Source organism: Micrasema longulum, unplaced genomic scaffold (genome assembly GCF_059751315.1).
Source record: "Micrasema longulum isolate JH-2025_06_02 unplaced genomic scaffold, ASM5975131v1 h1tg001325l, whole genome shotgun sequence".
Lineage (NCBI taxonomy): Eukaryota > Metazoa > Arthropoda > Insecta > Trichoptera > Brachycentridae > Micrasema > Micrasema longulum.
Genome location: NW_028278512.1, coordinates 115780 through 138865, shown reverse-complemented (window position 1 = coordinate 138865; position 23086 = coordinate 115780). Strand labels below are relative to the sequence as shown.

Here is a 23086-nt window from a genome sequence, read left to right as displayed (position 1 = left end):
TCTTCTTTTACAAAGAGTTGACCTATTTAGTGTACATAATAAATTATCGTAATCAATATTTTCAGTGGGTATATAAAGTTTGTAATTGATGAATCTAAGGAATATAGATATATATTGATGATATTGCCATTCCTGTAAATGCAATCATTGTTCTGTTATAGTTATAATTGTTTGACTTTATTAATGTAAACATGCTAAGAGTTTTGTCACAGTATTCGACAAAAACATATCTTTATTTTGTGATCGATTCACATTGGCGGCATGCCATTTCCCTGCTCGAAAATCAAATAATATTGCCGTACGTTTGTTTGGGGCGAGATGCAACCGCGTGGCAACAGGTTGTGACGTCACCGGCGTCGCCTTCACTTCTGGATCCCCGCCCTTCCCTAGTCCGGCGGGTCGCCATGGTTACCACGCCACCCCAGACCAATCGATCCCCCAACTGAGCCACCCATTCCTCCTCGACTGAATGTAAACACGGAGAGCCCGCCGACGCTAATCGATTGATAAATTTCTGCGTGCTCTTTGAAATTGCAATTAATATAAATGAATCATTTATAGATCTCTAAATAAATGTGCGTTTTTGCTAATGTTTGTAATTTTCTTTGTTACAGGGATGCTGGTTAATTGAAGATGGCCTCGCGCACTCCTTCCCTCGAATCTCTACCCGGAGCTAACTCGATCGGATCTTACGGAGACCGCGGGGACTTGTCGTCCTGCTCGCCGCTGGTGGATTCACCCCTCACCCTGAGCGGTTCCTCACCGCCCGCTAGTGACTCTGCCGTCTGTGACCTCAGAGAATTTGACGGAATTGATACTAACTGTGGATTGTGCCACGAAACTTTTACTGATCCTAAAGTGCTACCTTGTTTCCACACATTTTGTCGCCCCTGCCTTGAAAAGGAACAGACGCACCCCGACAAGGTAACGTGTTCGCAGTGCCACGCTGACTGTATTCTGCCAGTAACCGGAGTACACGGTTTACTGTCTAATTTGGTCATATCGACCATCATTGAATCTGATTCTGAACTTGCTGCATCAGGAGCCGCTCGTTGCACCGGCTGCAAGAGCAAGGAGTCTGACGCTGTTGCCCGCTGTGTTGATTGCGCCAATTACCTTTGCCCAAACTGCGTCATGGCTCACCAATTTATGCATTGCTTCGAGGGCCATCGGGTTATCACCTTGAGTGATCTTAAAGATGATCCAAAGAATGCCCTTCTTACTAACGGATCTTGTAATGGATCCGGAGAAAAGGCAGTTTTCTGCCCCAGACATAAAAATGATATCCTAAAATACTTCTGTCGAACGTGCTCCGTACCCGTGTGCAAAGAATGCACCGTACTCGAGCACCCAACTGGACTTCATGACTGCGAGCACTTGAGCGAGGCAGGCCCTCAACAGTTGGAGCTCATGCAGCAGGCCATGCTTGAAAGTAAAGCCCGTGCTGCAGATATGCGCTCTGTACTTAAAGCCGCCGAACACAGTTCGGGACGCCTTCAAATTCAACATCAAAAAGCTCAGAATGAAATCAACGAAACGTTTCAATTCTATCGATCCATGCTTGACGAACGCAAAGCCGAACTTCTCAAAGAGCTGGATGGAGTGTTTTCCGCCAAACAAATTTCTCTTACCGTAATTGGACAAAAAGCCCAAGAAACTGTTGATAAAATTTACCAAACGTGTGACTTTGTTGAGCGTCTTACTAAGTGCGCTACTGTAGCTGAAATATTGATGTTCAGAAAACTGCTTGATTCTAAACTGCAATCATTAGTCAGCTACAATCCAGAAGCTAGTGTACAGTCTGCATGTGAACTAGAATTTGTTTCTAATTATCAGGCAATTCAAGTCGGAGTTAGAAACACTTTTGGCTATGTGAGATCTGGTGGAGAAACAAATGCTGGACCTGGTAAGCAACCACCTATTGCTCGACCAGCAGGAGCACTTCCACCAGGTTCAGGCAGTAGCTCAGGTTCCTCGGTACATGGATCTTCAGGAAGTCTTAATGGAGCACTCCATCTCTCGGCTGCCCTTGGAGGAAACACACTTGATCGCCATTATACCAATGGCCTTATTTCTTCTTCGAGCCAATCAACATCGCCTTTTGAGTCAAATATCATATCGAAGAGATTCAACAGCGCAAATAGTCTCGGTCCGTTTTCCGCAGTTATTGGAGATATGAACTTAAATGGAATAAATCCATACGAAAAATGGTCTAACGGAGGTTGCGATAGCATTTTCCCTTCAACCCTTTCAGACCCTTATCCGATTGGAGGTGGAAATCATGCAGACTCAATGCTTGATCTCACTTCCAAGCTTATGTCTACCGCCATATTTCCACCGAAATCTCAAATAAAGAGGCAAAAGATGATTTACCATTGCAAATTTGGAGAATTCGGAGTAATGGAAGGACAATTTACTGAGCCAAGTGGTGTTGCAGTTAACGCTCAAAATGACATAATTGTTGCTGATACAAATAACCATCGTATTCAGATTTTCGATAAGGAAGGTCGTTTCAAGTTCCAGTTTGGTGAATGCGGAAAGCGAGATGGACAACTTTTGTACCCGAATCGTGTGGCTGTTGTGCGTACTTCTGGCGATATTATTGTAACAGAACGTTCTCCTACACACCAAATACAGATATACAATCAGTATGGACAATTTGTCCGCAAGTTTGGTGCAAACATTCTGCAACATCCAAGAGGTGTAACAGTTGATTCCAAGGGCCGAATCGTAGTTGTCGAATGTAAAGTTATGCGAGTTATCATATTTGATCAAGCTGGCAATGTTTTGCAAAAATTCGGATGCTCCAAACACCTCGAGTTCCCTAACGGAGTAGTCGTAAACGACAAGCAAGAAATATTCATCAGCGATAACCGAGCTCACTGTGTTAAGGTATTTAACTACGAAGGAGTATACCTCAGGCAAATAGGCGGTGAAGGTGTCACCAACTATCCTATTGGAGTTGGAATCAATGCCGCTGGAGAAATTCTGATCGCTGACAATCATAACAACTTCAACCTGACGATCTTCACCCAGGAAGGCCAGCTGGTTTCTGCCCTGGAAAGTAAAGTGAAGCACGCGCAATGCTTTGACGTTGCACTCATGGACGACGGATCCGTGGTGTTGGCCAGCAAGGACTACAGGCTGTACATCTATCGCTATGTCCAAGTACCCCCCATAGGAATGTAAACATTTTAGCGATGAAAATGATTGTTTTATGAAATTTGAAGTTGGGCGATAAAATTGTTACACTTTGACGCGGATCATTCAAATCTAGTGTTTTATGTCCGTAATATGATAAAATTGTCAACTTCTTTATTATTATACTATTTTTTCAATATCCCAGTTAAGGGAAAGTTGGGAGGAAGGGTGATTAAAGTTTACTTCCTCATTTGTTGGACCAATCCTTATACATATATATATTAATGTAAAATTAACCTATTGCATTTGTTTTTATGAATCCTGGAATCGATCTGCCGCAAGTGAATTTCCTAAAATTGTTGTTTTTTATTTAATTATATACTTGTTTTGTCAGTCTCGTCGTCTGTTGTTGTCGAGTAGGAGTGTTATGTTGCGAGCAATATTAAGAAGGTGGAGTGTCCCGAGCAGTAGGCAACGGGAGACCATGCCCAAGGAAGACCCAGACTTGTGACGCCTAGTCTACTCGCTCTTATGTTTAGCTTGCGTTTATTTTCTACTTTCCATTGTTTTCTTTAGTTATTAGAATTAGAATCATTCGCTAGTGGCACGTCTGTTTTGTTAACGAGACGAAAATTTCCACATGTCCGATTTTGAACAATATGATGACCAGGCTTTTGGTTTTTGAGATTGTCTACCAACCATCGTTTTTTTAATTTTTTATATTTCTAATTTAAGTTTTTTCTTACAATTATATTTTTGTTAAGTATTATTTACCTTCGAACAGTATGAATTTGTGAGATAGGTAGAAATATTTTGTTTGTTTAAGGTAATTTGCCGGTGCATGCAAGCCTAGTTTTATTTATTAAGTATAATAATTGCGAATTGTATTGTATCGATGTTGATTTGTAATTAATGCATGAGTAGTGATTATTCCGTAAACCATTTAGCACACTTCACATTCGAGACTACTTTACACCGGTTACTTAATGCCCGCCACTCTCGTGCATCGTTCGGTTGGTCAACGCGCGAGAGCCAGGCCAACTTCTGACGCTGACTTCTTTAGTTTTACCCAAACTTAACTTTGAATTATTTTCATTTTTATAACTTATTTTGGTTATTATTTAGTATTTTTGGCATCATATCGGTAGGTGGTGTTATTTTTTTGTAAGTTTTTTTACCCGCTCTAATGGCAATATTCATAACTTGTATTATCGATCTGATAGGTTATACGTGTCTACTTTAATTTGCTCAGAGTGTTCCCTCATGCCGCTGACATTGCTCCTTCGGCTGCCTTTGTGCGACCAGTGTACCCTTATACATGACATTTGCTTTACTTTAAATATTAGCACTTTTCACGCCTCGAATCCTAGCTCGTAAGATTGTTACTACATACATATTTGGGTCCCCGGTGATTAAAACAATGTATCAATGCATATCAAGTATCGGAACGTTTTTTTAAAAATCCATCCATGTTTTCTATGTCATATCATCCAAATTTAAGGACCATTTGATCGAAAGGTTTTTAACTCCCGCGATGATTGCGCTGTACTTAGAGTTTATTGTTCCTCGTGGAATTCATCTTGTGTCACTCCGTTTTCCACATACTTAAATTCGCTTCAGATTTAAGGCGTCGCAAATTCGACGATTTATCGAATCGGAGTGTCACAAGAGAAACTATTCCATCGCCTCGATTCCCCGGTGTACTTGAATCTTGCTGCTGTTCCATATTACCGCCTTCAACAGCGTCAACGGAACATCAGTTAGAACTATTTTACACGTTGGATGTTTTGCCTTACAGACTACTCTCTCCATGAGATGAAGGGAGTGGCCTTTGATGCGAAACGTCACCTTTCGCCCGAGTGAGCAAAACCCAATTCGGCGGGAACATTCCAAACTTTGAACTCTCGGGGCTGTCATTTGCTATCATAGTTTAAAACAAAGTAAACGCAGACTAACCAGTTAATAAATAAACCAAAAAAAAGCTGGAACTTCATGTCTATTCCGTGTTTTTGAGTGGTTAAAACATCATTCCTGCGTTGGTTTTTAATTTCGAAGTATTTCTCATTATATTATTTTGATTGATCTCGTAAGACCACCCCAACAGAACAAAAATGTAAGAAATATGGGTTTATTGTGTTTTCTACCAATATAAAAAATTTCAGTATTACCTTATTTAATATTTTGTTTTTAGGTTTTAAATAATAATCTATGCCCTTTTTACATATGAATTTAGTGTTTTTGATTATATTTGCGTTAAAAAGTCCATTTTTTTTCGTCTGTACTCAAACATTCATGTTTACGTTCAATTTGTCCCCGTTGCATGTGGTTTAGTGGTTTTATCTTTTTGTAATATTTATTTGTTTATTTTATAACTATTATTGTAATAAACATATTAAGAATTGTAATTCTGTTCTAAGTTATGCTTGTTTTAAGACGTTTCATGACTTCCTTTTAAACGCGATGATTTTGAAGAAAAATCATGACACCAGCCGATTAAAGTGTATTTATATACTATTAGGATTATAGTTTGTTTCGTTGTTGTTAATTAATATTTGATTAAGTTGTTTAAGATATACATCGATAGTTTGAGGGATGCCTGCTGATGGATTTTTTTTATTGATCCTCGCAAGATCCATTAAATTAATTTCTATATTGTTACGCCTATTGGAAATGCGTTAGTTCTCCATTTCATATCTTTTTGTGCAATTCATCTTAGTTTTTTCCCTCTAAATGTGTATTTTTGGAGGACATTAAAACTTAATTCAATTTATAATTTAGTATTTTCGTGGGGTTATTTATTTTTTCGTTCATTCATGAAATAAATTGTTTTTTTTACAAAAATAAAATTTTGGTTTTTAACATTTACAAACAAATCCACCGATTAATTCTTTGAATATTTATACATATTTTCTTAAATTTGATTAAGTTAACTTCTTTAGTTTTAAAATATATATTTTTAACATTCTAGCTCAAGAATAACATTTTATTAATTCAAATAATTCCCCATTTTTGTCATTCAAATAGTTGACATCTTTAAAATTAGTATTTTTATTCTTCTAATTTTTTTAAAAATTGACAGTGTTCGTTGTTATCAATATTATTATTATTATTATATAATTTTTATTGTATAAAAAACTTGTTCTTAAATTAATGTACATCGTTTTGTTTTGAATTATTTTCTGTTGTATAATTGCTTTTTTAAAATAATACCAGTTCTTTGCAGTTTTAAAGTTTGGTGTTTTCTTTTTCTTTTTGTAGTTTTGTGTGTTTTAGACCCCTTCCTTTTCCCGCTTTTTCCTTTTTTGCAGTATTATCTGAATTAAGAACAAAAAAGAGACTTATTACAGATGATTTTGCTTTTTGTGATTATTTAGAACAAGTTTTTGAGCACAAAAAAAAATCAAATAAAATACATATCAACGCTTAGTGCAAAAAAAAATTCGTATCAAAACGAGTCGTATATTGTCAAATTAGCTATCTCAAAATCATTGCAAACCTCTCATTCAAATTAATTCATAGTTCATACATATTAAAACAAATTTAAACATACCCATAGCTCAGTATGGAATATAGCAAATCCGACACAGAAGGGCAATCAGGCAACTAAACACAATTATTTTTGAGATGAACATCTTTACAGAAACTATGTTTAAAAAGCAAATACTTTTGCTAAAAAATACAAATAGTATTATACCTTCATAATATCGGTCCATTGCTTGAGTTTCTGGCCTGATATGTTTTTAAAAAATATTATTTTACACCTTAAATATTTTGTTTTATTTGTCATTAATATGTTGATCCAATAAAATTAATTTGAATTTGAATTCTGCCTTGTTTACAAATATAACGGCGAATATAATTTTGAAAAACGAGCATGTTTGTGCTAAATTTGGGCAAAAATCCCATAACTTCTGAACTTTATTTTAAGAGCAATATATTGCTTTTTTTAAATAAAATTTTATAAAATTAATAAATTCTTTCGTCCCCTTAATTTGAATATAGGATAAGTAACTTGTTTCGGTATTTGAGATTATGATCGATTATTTTTCACCGTACAAAAAAGCATCTACCTCTGCTGTCATTCGAATGAAGAAATTGATGACAGAAAAGAGATTTTTCAAATGACGCGTATCCCAAAGAAGATGTACGTTCCTTGGAACACAGCTTAAGTCAACAGTGGTTAGTGGTACAATCAATAGTTTAAATTTGTTCGGGTATAATACATAAAAATCACGTATACCTTAAAAATGAAATATTTGATAAATTCACGAATTTTTTTATTGTTTCTTGTAAAGTTATCATTTTGTGACTTATTCTTAGTGGAGGGGTCAGTGCTATGCAAGCTCCTGACGTCACTGCGACCTGTGAAGATCTATTGTGACGGGTCCCCGTGAATAGTTCTCGCCCTCCAAGCTCACATCTGTAAAGAGCCTGGTTACTGTGCGACAGTTTACATTTTGCTGAATCTCCCCCTCCAAGCCCAGATCCGTAAAGTATCGGGCTTTTAGATAGGGGGCGAGTTCTTTAACATCCTCAGGTTTGACTAGTGGTCCCCCGAGGATGAGGCTCCTTTTATGATGTAAAGAATCACATTCACATATAATGTGTAAAGGTGTTTTCTCATCTGCACTGCAGAACTTACATCTATAAGTTTGGGAAAGGTTCATTCTAGCAAGGTGTTTGTTCAATCTGCAATGCCCTGGGCAGGATCTAGTGATAACCCATCTTGTGACTTACGTTGTATTCAAACAAAGGCAACGAATTTATAAATGGTCCAGGTAGGTATTGGTAAAATACGTTAAGTCTAGGAATGAGAAACGAGAAAAAGCATCCTTGTTTCCATTCTGCATATCTTTACTTTGTAAACATGTGTTTATTTCTCAATCGTTTTGATACATAAATTCAGTTCAATTTGACAAATATACGACTCTTTAGTTGAGGTACGATCTTTCAATATTAATGTATGTGCATATCACTTTCTGTCACCAACAAATGGATACCAAGAACTCTCCCAAAACCGCTACGATACTGATGCGGCAGTCAACTATGAATAACACAGTAACCTGGCACAAAAATACACAATAAACAAAACCCCTGGCAACACTTTAAAAAAAAAAAAAACGACACATTTTTTATGTTTTTTCTTATGCATGGTTATTCGGTGTATTTCCTTAGGTAAGTATTTTATTATTTCGTGTGTTCAGTTTTTTTATTATTATTTTTACTTTTGTTTTGTAAGTATAAAAATGTTCATATATTACCTTTTTTCAAAATAAGCACAAACCAAATTTTAAACTGTTTTCAAAACCTGAAATTAATTTGTTTTTTTAAAAATTTATTTGCTCCTAATGTGGCTCTTCGTTTGTTCGATAATTTTAGTTTCATCTTGCTCGTAAATTTCACCGGGCAAATATTTAAAATTATCACAATAAAGATGGAGGTACTGGATTTGGATTCATATTCAAAAGGTCTTTTTGAATGTAAATCTTTTTGAGGTGCCCTTTGAACTTACTTATTTGCCACTTGACAGTCAGCGGTAAGCGCGTTTGCCTACCGTATGAAAAAAACCTGGTTTCGATTCCCGGTAAGATCAACAAGAAATGTTGATTCAAATGTGTTTTTTTCAACAAAAAAAACTTAATTTCAATCATTCATCAATGCAGTGCCATATGCACTATTATGTGTGAATAGAGGAATAGATATGCAGTATTCGGAGCAAACTATTTAAAACATCAAATTTAGTTTATTTGGCATAAAATTGAAAAACATGGCATCTCAAATATTTTGAACAATATCGACTGTTTAGGAAAAACGGTGTAACCCTTACGAACTAAAATTTTTCGGAGAGCAGAATCGTTTTATATACTAATTGTACAAGTTACATTAACATATTATTATTTTGTAATCCAGCAAAAAATATGTAGTTATTTAAAAAAAACAATATAATCGTAGGTCAAACTCCCATGCATTTTGTTTGCAACATAAATATATATTTAAAAAAAAAAAAGAAATTTGAAAAAACAAAAAAGCGATTTATTAGCACGAAAAACATTTGAACTTGAAAATTTAATAATAATAGCGTACATACAAGTAAATCAAATAAACAACAAATGGCTCTGGATCTAGGAAACTGTTTTGTCTTAACCTAACTTAACTTAACTGGTATGATACTTAATAATATGTCGATTGAAATGTTGACAGTTACTCCAAAAAAGTTGGTTGCGTTTTCGTCGAAATTGAAATAAAAGGTTGCATGAAAAGTCAAGATAAACCAACCCGTGTTGCCCATTTTGACGAACACGAAACAATTATTTAACTTTAAACTATTTCAACTTACCGCTTTTGGTGCAACTAGGCCTGAGCGGTTTGAACCCTTGTCACATAGAAACGATTTTTACTTGTATCTTGAATTCCAGTAAAAATATGTAAGTACATATACCCTGAAAATAATATAAATTATTTTTTAGTCAAGCATTGATGCTGAAATTGTTTTACCAGAACATCTAGTGAATGAAAAATAATAATTTTATTGAGAAACAGTTTTTTTTTATTACTGAAACTTACACCCTTTTTCCTAATCACATTCGATATTTTCTTATGTGGAAAATCTCCGGCAATGATTCTAGTTTTAAGACCGACATGTCAAACGAACAATTTCCCAGCAAATGGATGACATGTACATTTGTGAATGTTAATTGAACGTAGTTATGCAGAAAGCAGCCAGTCCAATATTAAAAATAAAAAATGGTTTTATCAGGGGCCGTCAGGTCAGCCAGGCCGCTTTCGTATTATAAAAGTTATAATAATCACCGTCTGGTCACAAAAACGGCATTTCTTAATTTGCAGAAAACACCCACAGCACTTGGAAAATCTTAATGTATAGATGCTGACGGTAAGAATAATGCCTCCAGAAATCTAGTTCTCTTAAATAAATTAATGTGGATAAATACATATTTTTTTTAATTCGTTAATTTAAGTACATTTGTAATAAAAAAATAGGTTTCAATCATAGAATTAAGAATAGTCCAGAAACCGCATACGCACATCAAACAGAAGGCGACTAAACTACCCATAAATAAGTAAGTTTACGTTTTGACAAATTAGTTTCATTGTAGACGTCGCTCAGTACGCAACTCCTGATTTGAATTCAACTATGCCGTGTTATGTTCTTTTAAAGTTTAAAAATACTGCTAGGATCTTAAAGAAACAGGAGGCAATCACATTTCATCTGTAATTTGCAAATGAATGTGTATATAACTAATGCATTACTTAAAAATTGAATTGTTTTTCCCATCTGTCAGATTGTCGAAGAAACGAAATGGAAATTTCATTAGTGTTTGTGCCAGGGTAGAATTTTTTTTACCCTACTTTGCTCATTTAATAAAAGAACTAATGAAAATTAAACCTCGGATTAAACAACGCCGTGGGGGACATTTGAACGACATTATCTTTAAAACATCAAATATTATTGATATAAAAATATCCGTTTTATGTCAAATAAAAAATATGTTTTATATTTTTAGTTAAAAGTTCATTAATTCTATTTCTCTTATTAAATAACTCTTTACTTATTAACTCTGTTGTGTCAATCAATGTTTCCGCGTGCACAATAAAATTTTAGAGAAATTAACAAATTACTTTTTTTTTTACCTTACATTTGTGTTATGACTTTTTTTTTCCCATCAAGCAACATTACCCGGCGACTTCACGAATACGCGCGGCGAAAGTAAGCCGGAGTGGGAGAATTATTGGACACAGTCCGATGTATTCAAATCTTCTGGACTATTCTTAATTCTATGGTTTCAATACAGATTGTCACCTCTCACATTCAAATTTTGAACGAGGTATCATTCAATATCGGATTTGGCTCTTTTCCTCAAAATGCATATTTTAGGTTGCGTGGTCAGCCAGACTAAAAAATCACTGAAAATTAATTTAACTTAATTTATTATATAAACGAATTAATTAAATGTTTACAATTAAGTACCATTACATAAATACAAAATAATATGTTCAATACGTGATGACACGAAATGCATCAGAGTTTTACTTGGGCTGTCTGTTTTCTGCAAAATTCATCTAAGGTTGTGTGGTCAGCCAGACTTTTAAAATCAATAAATCTGGTCAAATACATAACTATTTTTTTAATTCTGAAAAAAGTATGCATTATTTATCATTCTTTAAAGTAAAAACCATTCCAACTCTTGTGTGGATTTGATTATTCACTCTTTTTACTAAGGCGCTTTTATCTCAGTTTCACTTATCTATGGCTGGCTGTTTTCTGCATAACTGCGTTCAATTAAAGGAAACAATGAGAAAATACAAGGCAAAAGCTAGGTTGTTGCTAAAATCACGAATCGGCGAAAATATTATTTTTAAAATTGATCTCATTGTATAATACCAGGCCTCATGACAAAAATCAAGGATCAAGGCCACTCAGAACTAGTTGTACAACTAAGGATTTTTAACCTTGATCTAGGCAGAACGAAAAAATATTTTTGAACACATTCGATAGTTGAAAATGCTTCAGGCTTTTTACAATTAATAAATAAGGGTCTATAAAATACTCTTAAAATATTAGCACGAAAAATATTTATAAATTTACAATTCTAAATTTGCATACGTCATGATTTGGTTAAATTTTAAACGATGTTTGTGACCGTTTAAATTTAAATAGAACATCGTCACAATTGTCAAGGCCAATCATGTCGCGTATTTGTAAGGGCATATTTTTTAACAATTTTATTTTTAAAATTATATATCAAAACATTTCTCCACGATAATGGATATCGATTGATTTTGAAAATACAATTATTTTTTTTAAATCCATTTCACATGTTTTTATCGATATTCAAAGTGCGTGTTATTTCCCTGTTGTGATAATTCAGTTAATAATGAAAAATATGTTTAATCTTTAAAACTGATTGCTGTTTAATTAGTGATTGTTTATGAGATAAAATTAAATCATATGTATCCCATAGGATACGTTGCCAAAAAAAGGGTTATTAAGATTCTGAAAGTGTTTAAGCAAGCTATTTTTATGGCATGGCATGTTTAAAAAAAAAAACTGCTTTTTATTAAAAATAGTGTGTTTTTATATGATTTACAAGTTGTTACTGCGTTAATATGTCATTTTCAAAGAGAGAACCGTCTACTCTTATTTCAAATTTCATATTTTTTCGTTCAGCTATGGTTTCCTTGGAGAGTGGTGCCGTCATATAGCTTCCGTCATGTAGCGGTGGATGACGTAATGAAAACGTTGTCCGTACAAACTACATAGCGCAGAGGGGTATTTACAAACGCTTTTTTCATCGTAGTATCTTCGTCGAAGTAAAATCGAAATTCATGTACGAAAATGGGTAATAAAAATATACAGTATCTTCGTCGAAAATAAAAATTTATACATATTCTGTTTTTCATGCAGTAAAACTTAAACGCGTCAAGAGCGTTGATTGAAAAAAGCGGTGCCGTCATAGCGTTTTAAACAGTTTCGGAACATTTTTTTTCGCCAAGCGGTAAACATTTGTGTTTGAAAATGAGTACAAACGTGATTTGGACTTTAAAAAATGACGAAATTTTTGATTTTGTAAAAAATTCATTAAAATGTTATATTAGCTTTAAACCTTGAAATTCATACTGTGTTAATGATTTTTAAATATCTCACAATTTACATCTCACTCTCCTCCAAATTCTGATGACCCCTCATCTTCAAAATATATTTATAATGCTAAGTTTGTCCAGATTGTTCCGTTGTCCACCGCAATAGGTCATTTTATAAAAACAAGTTAATAAAATCAGTTGATCAGTTAAGCTAGGGTTTCCTAGGACAGCGGTCACCGTTACGACGGCTGTCAACCGCATCACTGTTCACTACGGCCGTTAAAATACGGGCACCGCTATCCTAGGAAACCCTAGCTTTAGTAAAATTAGGTGATCACGGCCGTTATATAACAGTACCGCTCTCTAAGCTGACATCTTTAATCATCAGAAGGCCGTTTTGTTACGCCAACCACATCACTGCATATCATCGCCACTAGATAACGGCACTGCTTTCTTAGAAAATACATTATAGCAAGGGAAATCAAAACTAACTTTTTAACTGTCTTTTAAAAGTATCTGAAATGCAGTTTCGTGATTTTAGCACTCAATCAACGATATGTAACCAAAATAGCTCCTTGTTTAGATACAAGGAGAATTTAGAATGTAAAAAACAGATCATTTTAAATAATGTTTCATTCTTATTAGTTAAGAATGCATTATCGCATTGACGGATCTTACTCGACGACAACTTGGAAGGGAACAAAATATAATTTTCTGTGTATTTTATTTTGAAATTATCAAACCAGTTGATGAACGCGTCACCAAACTTGCAAAATCTATTGCGTTTGATTAATAGAAAAAAATTTAACAAGACTTGCAATATCGGTTTTGAATCGGGTTGTGGTCCCGTGGCTAGTGTTGCGGACTCACGGATCAAAGGTTCGAGGGTCGAACCCCACTCTACCCCAACTTGATTTCCATTTTCTAATAGTGAATTATTTACAACTCCTTGAAAATGGCTACCAAAAATTGAAATATTTGGATAAATTATAAGAACGCCAATATTTCGTTTTTTGTTTAAAAAAATAAATAAAAATAATTTGTGCATTTAACTATATTGTCCATCACTTGTGTATTTTAAAACGCGTTGAATTAATTTTATTAAAATTAATTAACGAAATGTCCTATTTTGTAATTGTTTGAAAAATCGGTTTCATCTATATTATTTTGATTTATTTTCATCTTGAAAAATTAGTCAGTTTTCTTCTAATATTTTTTAAATTTAAACTTTGATATTTCCGATATTTTGTTTGATCTTGAATATAAAAAAAAGAAATGTTATTGGAGTGGAATCTGTCGTTGTAATTTTAAAACAAAAATAATATACAATTATTGTAAAATGTCTTAAATCTGTGTTTAGTCAACAAGTTTTTGGTAGTTTTAAATTTATTTTTCTATGTGTCACCATAATGTTAACATAATTTATTGAAATTAGGATTCTATGTATAAATTTGTATGTGTAATATATAAATAGTTGTGTAGATTTCTGACGAAATTATTAACAATGATCTTACTTATGAATTAGCGCATAAGCCCTTTACATTTTTTAATTCCTATTATTCGCACGATTTATATAAAGGCACATTAATTTATTACCGAGTAGATATAGTGATGAGCTTTTTCAAAAGTAAGCGAAATGATTAAAAAATATGTTGTTTACCACATGAATTGAATAAAATACAATTAAGTTTCACAGGGCAACCAAGAATTTGATAGTTGGTTGCAGAATTGACGATGAATTCAGCGATTATAAAAATAAAATTAAAAAATTGATTCCATGTAATGAAACTTTCATCATTTACACTCTACGAGTATATCAATGTTGTCGAATATTTCATTAAATCAATGACGTATTATTTTTCCTTTAAATATGACAAAAAAGAACTTACGCAAATAAATTTTACTCGTTATTTTGTCTGCCAAAAACTTTATTCCTCAAATCATCACGTTAGTCTTAAATATTCACCGGGAAAACGTACTTAATTGTAATTGTACATCTTTGAATTAACTTTTAACATGTAATGAACTAATACAACGCTTCTTTAAGTAAGTATAATCCATTCTTATGCGATAAATTATTGTAATGAATACTATGTAACATAGATATTTTTATAGAAGGTTAAATTATTGCTCGCTTATATGGGATATAATATCAAACATCCAACTGCAGTCAGAAAGAAAAACAGACGCATATTTTTTTTGCTCGAAATCAACTCTGTAAAAAACGTTTCGATTGCTTGGAAATATGCTGTTTTTCTTCGTGTATTTGTCGAGTCAAATCAATTTTAATTTGACCACAAATCAACCGAGTAGAATGATCGTTTGTTGCGTTTACCTCGCGGCTTTTTTTATACCGCTTAATCCGTCGGTTTCTATAACCAACAACATCTCAGTCAATTACTTAGGGAACATTTTATATCTATCGTACACACGTATCGAAAAGATACTTGTAAAAACACTACGTAACTTGTAAGAATTAATATTACAGATTGTATCTTTTTTACAGTCTTGACAGCTGAAACCTCTCGCTATTTGAAATATTACCTAACTACTTGTGATTACCCAATCTTCCTTTCTTCTTCTCCTACCGTTTCTTAATCTATAATATACTGAAAGATTCTTTCCTTCCATTTTTACCTTCGTATCCACTTTTTACTCGTAAACTTTCGCACTTGGCTATTCACGTCTCAATACCAATCAAATAATTATGATCATAATAAAGCGAAAATTATCGACATGTTCCATCGTAATTAGCGAATCGACAACTGGGAAATGTTTTACATTTTGCAAAAGTTTTTTTCTCGTCGTCGGGAAATTATTTTCTCCAAATAAATCTCTTTGGCATGACAATGCTAGAGGCGATTCAGAAATCACGCATTCAAATTTTCGCTCTTGTAAAATTTATTTCCTACCCTAAAGCGTTGTCGCTGATCCACTTCTAGAATCTTCTGATTGCGTAACAGTTTGCTCATGTATCTCAACCTAAAAACAAACAGGAATACCCGCACTTAAAACAAATACCAGATTTTTCGTTGGTTATTCATTTCAACAGTTGTACGACTGAAAGCACTTAGACTTTTCGCGATGATTGCATTTTATTTTCAATTTCGCTGTAGCTTTCGCATTTGCATTTTGCGAACCTTTCAAGTTTTTTCTTCGTACCGAATCGATAGCAATTGAATAATGAATAATGTATACTCTGTTTTCCCAATCAGATTTTATTCACCGTCAGAACGAACTAGTTCCAGCGTTCGGCCGAAGTATTCTCATTGTTTCCAAGTGAACGCTTCTGGGAAATTCTCTCCGTTCACTATACGCGCTGAATTTTTATTTGCGGGGTGTTTTAAACGTTTACTACCCGAAATGAACCGTCTCGATGAAAACGCATATCGTGTTTAAAGCTCGTTCAGCGAGGGAATAATTCGTTTCATTTTCGGAGTGCTCCAAAATCCCAGTTATCAAATAAAACATTGTTAGCTTATAATATTACGTAACACAATGAAAGTCGCGAAGAAGTGGGGTATTCGTCCTACGGTAAAAATCCTCAGAAACTGGTTCACTCCACCCTTTCGAGCATCGTCTTATTGCATCTTCGTACAGAGCCTTTTGTCTCTTGCTTCGATGGATTATTACATCATTTAGATTAATCTTTAAACATGAAGAAACAAATTTAACGAGTGGATCCATTTCCATAAAAATCATAAAATTTAAACGGCCGCTTTTATTTTGCATTTTCGCTTTAAAAATCAATTCAATTTCTTCTTTGGTGCCTTTGTTTCGATCCATTACTGACTGAGCGACAAAGTCGCCCGTGACGCTCTGGGAATATCTATGTTCGGAAAACTCAAAGTTTCCGCAGAAATCAGGCACCGGCCATGGAAATATTGCCGCCCCTTTTAATTTTATCGGATAGTAAATTAGCCGCTGCGAATATACAGTCGTTAAAGTGGACGCGCGCTCAGATACGCAGACAAAGGTGCTAACCTATTTCATTTGCCAGTTTTAGTACAATCTGATAAATAAAGTTACGCCTTTCTCACTAATTGGATAATTCTAATGACACCTGTTACGCATCAAAATAAAATCTATAAATTGTGCAAATTGTTGTTTTGTAGCGCTGTTTACACAGTGTATTGGTATTGGGGATGAATAGCGTAAAGATGTCGTTTATTAGCTTTAACCCCAGCTTTAAATTCATATTTCCTCCGCTTCACAAGATGCGAAAATATGTACCGCCTTTCCTCTCTCTTACTGGACTCTCCTTCTGTCCTCGTATAACGAAGTTCTCCATTCTCCGGAACGAGATAAACGAATCTCGTCCTCTCTGCACTTGCGTCTTGTGGTATATATACATGTAATCTTCAATCTAGTAACGAACCAACCGGAAGTAGGTGTAATATTATCCGCGTTCGTTCTTTCCATTTCTCGAAGTTTTCTATCGTGCGCGTCCTACCGACGGGCGCGCCGTCAGACCAATCCCTTTCGTACTTTTTCACGTAGATTAACTTTAGGTAGTCATCATTTTAACTATTTTGTAAGATTCCCGTAGTTTTAATACTTGAATTACCGCTGTAGGTAGGCTGTAGAGAAGTTTACCTCTGTGTAAATATCGTGACTTGATCCATTTCGCTCCAAAATTGTAAACACCAAATAATGTATAATGGAACCGCAATGTCCTTCCCGGCAAGTAACATATTTTTTCTAACGAGTAAAGCTAAATTTTCTACCGCCGGGCTCAGTGCTTGCGGGTTCGTGGATAATCTCACCTTGTTAGACGCCATGTTAGCGGAGATCCGCGAAACATTGATTGTATTTTCGCTGTTAGGCTAAGACCCCTTTCTCGGATCCAGCATTGTCTACTTAACCTGCCCACTTCGAAGGCATAGATTAAGCGAAAGAAAGGTCCGCCGTCTCGTCGACTCGGCCACACTGTCGCGAATGCTGATTCTCCGTTCACACGAAGCGGTATTCGCGCCGTGCGGACAGTCTCGCGCGAAAGTGTTCGCGACGAAACTCGGTACAACGCCGCTCCCGAGCGAGTGGACAGCAGTACCCGTTCGCGTCGACGACTAGGTTAAGTTATCAGAATTAGGTTAACGAAGTAAGTATATTTTTTTATCGAGGCCTCGAACGCGCGGGAGACCAGCGGCGCGCGGGCGGGAGGGCTAGATTAACATTAGTTACGTGTGTATGTTGTAAAGTTATCATGTATCCGTGTGATATTTTTGGACATAAGATATTTAGGAGGCGAGGTGCCTGCGGCAGTAATGATTATCGGAGACATATCTCGATTCATTTCGCTGTGAACATTATTATTTGTGAAGAAGTTTTAGTAGGTTAAACAGTCATCCCGCGGGAGACAACCCGCGGTGGACTCACACCCGAGTGGCAACTATGTTGAGTATAATAATGTTTGGTCTACAGTTAAATTCTAGAGCTATATATATTATACGTATATATGGTTAATCACCGTGTTAAAATTTTGAGCACCACTGTTCCCTCCTGCGCTGTCAGGACGCATCGGACCGCTGCCACCCTTCATCCCCTAGGCCGTAGCCTCTCGGCGCGCTTCCCGCAGCCACCCTCGCCTAGCGCCGTGCACTGCGGACTATGATTATCGCCTCCTCCCTTAACTAGACTAGAACGCCGATTCGCGTTCTTTCCGAGTATGCTTTCAATAATTTGATGTCTATTTAAGTAGAGGTATTTTTGTGTCGTGATTTTATTTTCTTAATATTTATCGCTTAATAGATACGAGCTTTTGTGAGAAAAATCGATGGAATCTAAGTCATTAGAGGTATATTTTTTGATATAGCTAATAAGTTTAAGGACGCCGCCGATCGCCGTGACGGTGGCTTAGCGGTCAATGTCGCGGTGCCGCTTCCCGCGTGAAGGGTCACTCGATCGAGGAAGGGCGAGTACAACGGGGCGGTCGGGGGGCCCGCCCGCGCCCCCGGGAGGCGTGCTCGTTACATATTTACGGAGAAAATGTATTATTTTATATTCGTCATTTGTTTAGGATGTAAGTGTGTGAAAATTTTGAATATACACTGTTATAAATAATAATAGTTTCGTTGGAAATCGTCGAGACGGAAGCTCGGACTTGAGTCCCCGGACCGGAAGCGACGACCGGAAATATTCGACGAGAAATAAAGCCCGTTTGTTCTATTATGAAGTTGTTCGTACCCTTGCACTTCTTGATTCCAAATGCACCGATATCGATAAGATCTCAACTGTTGAATAAATATTGTAAATCGTATTACAAATGTTACGCGAGTCCTGTTGGTGGCGACGGCGCGGCGTCGCGGTGACGTCACGGCTCGCTGGCGGTGAAGCGCTTGTGATGTGTTTGTCAATCGTAGTTTTTACGTAAACGAATAAAGAATAGTTTTAATATCTTTACAGTTTGTTACGCATCTCACGCGGGTTTCCGAAAATCTAATTATATTTTTTACCGTCTTTAATATTAGGGCGCAGCTGGAGATCGCGCATTGAGTTCATCACATTGTACTTCGCCAAATTGTAAGCGCTCGCTTGATCTGTGTTCGTTTTAAACTATCGTTAATCACGGCTCATATGAAATACCAGTTAATGTATCAATCTAGATTACACCGTGTAATCCGCACAGGCCATTCTACCGGAATACAGCGCTCGCGTCACTCAGGCCTATATATGATATTTTTTACGGTACGACTCAATTTTTAAGACTGATACATAAAAAACTGAAAAAAAAAACAAAAAATATAAAAAACATTTGTTCAGTGATAATATAATTATTTTGCTGTTACTTGCGCAATCTTCCTCTCTTGTTGTCCCTTTCCTCGGACGGTTGGTCAAGCGGACTATGTCAGTTTTCGTAACGTTTGCTCGCGTGACACGAGAAGACGATTGCCGCCGTCGGGACCCGAGCCTGACGGCCGGTGACTATCATTGAAGGAGTGATCAAAAAAATATTGTTGCCAAAAATACAAAAATAATTACATTTTATTAAAGATTGTGAGTGTTGTTCATTGTCGGTTAACTTGTAACGATAGTTTCATATTTTATTTTTTCATATTGAACTAGTGACTATACAGTATGGATGTAACAATTAATGTTTAAACTACTTTAGATTAGGGTTACAACTCCGGGGGCCAGCTGTTGGATCACTTAAACTTACTCAAATTATGTAATAAGGATTTTAATGAGTAGACTATTTATTTATTAATCTCTCCTCTTTATTTTGCTTCTCTTCTGGGATGTTTCAAATGGCTAAAAAACATGTAAAAATGCCAATTATATTATCAAAAATATGTCTCATAATGCCAATAATCTTTTCAAAAAACAAACACTTAAAAATACAAATAAGAGTATCAAAAAGTTAAACCAATGTTTTGAATTAAACTAAAAGTCTAAAACTACTGTCAAATCGTTTTTATCTTCTCACCAAATCATCAAATTTGTAAACAAGTTTTAAAAATTAATTCACCTGTTTCAGATTCAACCAGTTAAGCTTATTGAAACACCCAAAATGTTATAAAATATTGTAATTTAATTACCAAACATATCGAAATATTTCGCAAGATTTAAAATTTAACTGGCATTTAAGAACAAATTAATTTACTTGGTAATCTTTTAAATAGTTTTTTCTTCACATTTTATGCCAAATTTTAACCAACATTTTAAAAATGAAAAAAATTCTTATATCTTTACTACTATGGATATTGCCTAATATTACTTACGGTCAATCCTTTAAACATATTTGTTCAATGAAATATTATAATCTACTTTGTAAAATTTTGGTTCATTATACTATGTCAACATAAATTACTGTTATAATACCCCGTGTAAAATTCTTCACTCATGTTTTATGTGTAAAATGTTTCACTATCTATCGGTTCTTTAATTTTACGATCCGGGAATAATACTCATAGAAATTATTCGTTCAAAAACAAACCATGGTATTTATTGAAATTAAATTGATTAATTTTTCATTCTTGAAAATTATACACTCTCATCAAATATACGGTTCAGAAAGTCATAAAAAGCCAAAGTTTAATCGTTACATGTAATAATCTTGAAATTCGTTCAATTTCACAATATTTTTCACTCTGAATAAATCTATGTCTTCTAAGCTTTACACCGCTTTTTGTAATTCAATATTTTCACTGACTATTTTAAACACCAAAATATTTTTTTGGAAATTATACTGTCGGTATTTTTTCCAATCGATCTTAAATTTCTGATCTTTTTTAGTTATGAATCATTACCAATATTTTACATAACATGGTTTTGTGAAAAAAATACATTTTAAACACTTTTTTTATATTAATAATTTTAATCGTCTACAACCAAATTTTTAATGTATTAATTCTAGTTTAAGATCTGACTTTCTTTCCAGATACAATTTTTTATAAAATGTTTGAATCGAATGAGTGAAAGATGGAGCTATTTATTTAATGTTTTCGCTTAAAAATAATTCTTCACATTTGATTGTCATTATCTATTGAAATAATCTTGAATATTCACAATTTTAATCCCATTATTGATACGAAATAAATATTTGCAATTACTCGCAATACATGGTTTAATGTAGCATTTAACATAATCATTTAGAAGGATAAGTTGTATAAATCTAACTTATACTGCACAGATATTTAATATTAACGATATGAGTCATTTTTGCATAGCTGCCAAGGAGAGCATGTGTAATGTTTTGTAAAAATGACAATCGATTGAATAACTTAAACTGTTGTCTATTGTAGCCTTACTGAATCCTATGAAACTATTATGTTTGATAAACAAATTGAAATGGTGTATTTTATTACTTGAAACTATGATATATAACTCCCTAGGATAAGATTACATTTAACTCTCTTAAGAATAAGACTATTTTATGAATATCACCACTTTTCAACATTAACCCATTTTCACACAAAGACGACTATCGCGTCGGTACGTCGACGCTACGGCGCGGCGTCGTGTCAACAGCTCGTTAGAATGTTTGACATCGAAATTTACTTAAATCGCAGTAAAATTGCTTTGTATGAAATAAGGGGTTTTGTAGGAACAAATCAGCGAGAACGACTCTATATTTTTACAAACTAGAAATTCCACGATTGAAAAGTCGAACTGAAACTGTAACGTAGTGAAACAGTTGTCGGTGTGAAACAGTTTTAAATATGAAACAGTCATCGATTTTAAATGAATCACTTGTCGAAATGAAGCATTTATTGAAATTATACGGTTGTTCTAAAAATAATACATTTCGTCACCATCGTTCCCTTTCCGCACATCATGGTGAATAGAGCACCTTATAAGTTCTTCTATGAAACAGTAGCTTTCCCACCACATACTACACACAGAATTTGAGTAAAACACGGAAAAATTTATCGTTGCCGAACGAAAAAAGCTGCCCGAAGGAGCTGTCTGTAATCTGGTAGCCTTATCAAATGTGTGCTGAAAGAAAATAATCCAGAGGTACATAATATGCACTTCATTTGACTAAGAAAAAGAGGGAAGTGAATTCTTCGCTGACTGGGATTGAATAAATTGGACATGATCAATTCCCCGAAATGATTCCAATACTGTTTAAAAGCCTTGAAATTCTTTTTGGAAGCCACTAGATCTGTATATCCGACAAGGCCACGGATAGTAGCGAGAAGCTCCATTCTGTATTCATACAGAGGGGAAAAGAAACAAGACCACAGGATGTGTTCAGAAGATTTATTAAGATATTCGTGGCAGCACGAGGGGGAATCAACCATATTAAAAACAGGTAGTCCAATAATCAGAGATAACTCGAGATGCAGGGTGGATGTGAAGTATTGGGTTAAAGGTGGTTTATTCTACAGCGCAATATTTAACCTGTAGAGAAAGGCTGATCTGCTCACTTTTCATGCGATAAAATTGATCCATATTCACTGTATCAAACAGTAACAGTATCCGTCAGCGCTTAGAATCTTTTTGGGTTATCCCCGATCACTGGACTATGCAGTTTTTATCAGGTCATGGTAAATTCAATCAAAAATTATTTGTATTTAATATTGTTGACTCCCCTTCGTGCTGCTGCGGATATCCTAACCAATCTTCTGAACACATTATGTGGTCTTGTCCCTTTCCTCTTCTCTATGATTACCGAATGGAGCTTCTCCGTGGCCCTGTTATAGGTCCTGTTGGATATACAGATCTGGTGGCTTCCAAAGAGAATTTCAAGGCTTTTAAAAAGTTTTGTAATCATTTCGGCGAATTGATCACGTCCATTCAATTTTATCCCAGTCAGTGAAGAATTTACTTCCTTCTTTTCTCAATCCAATGAGGTACATATTATGTACTTCTGGATTACCTCCTTTCAGAACAAATATGC

The 23086-nt window shown here is 34.9% G+C and overlaps 1 protein-coding gene across 1 annotated transcript; it reads left to right on the top strand.

Annotated features, from left to right (window-relative positions):
- The first annotated feature begins 620 nt into the window (after positions 1–620).
- On the top strand, positions 621–5253 carry brat (tripartite motif-containing protein brain tumor). The gene has a single exon (XM_088235084.1). The coding sequence runs from the start codon at positions 634–636 to the stop codon at positions 3187–3189; it is 2556 nt and encodes an 851-aa protein (XP_088091210.1). The 5' UTR covers positions 621–633; the 3' UTR covers positions 3190–5253.
- The last annotated feature ends 17833 nt before the right edge of the window (positions 5254–23086 follow it).

Excerpts from the sequence above, each read along its gene's own strand:
- brat (XM_088235084.1), top strand. The coding sequence starts at position 634 with ATGGCCTCGCGCACTCCTTCCCTCGAATCTCTACCCGGAGCTAACTCG.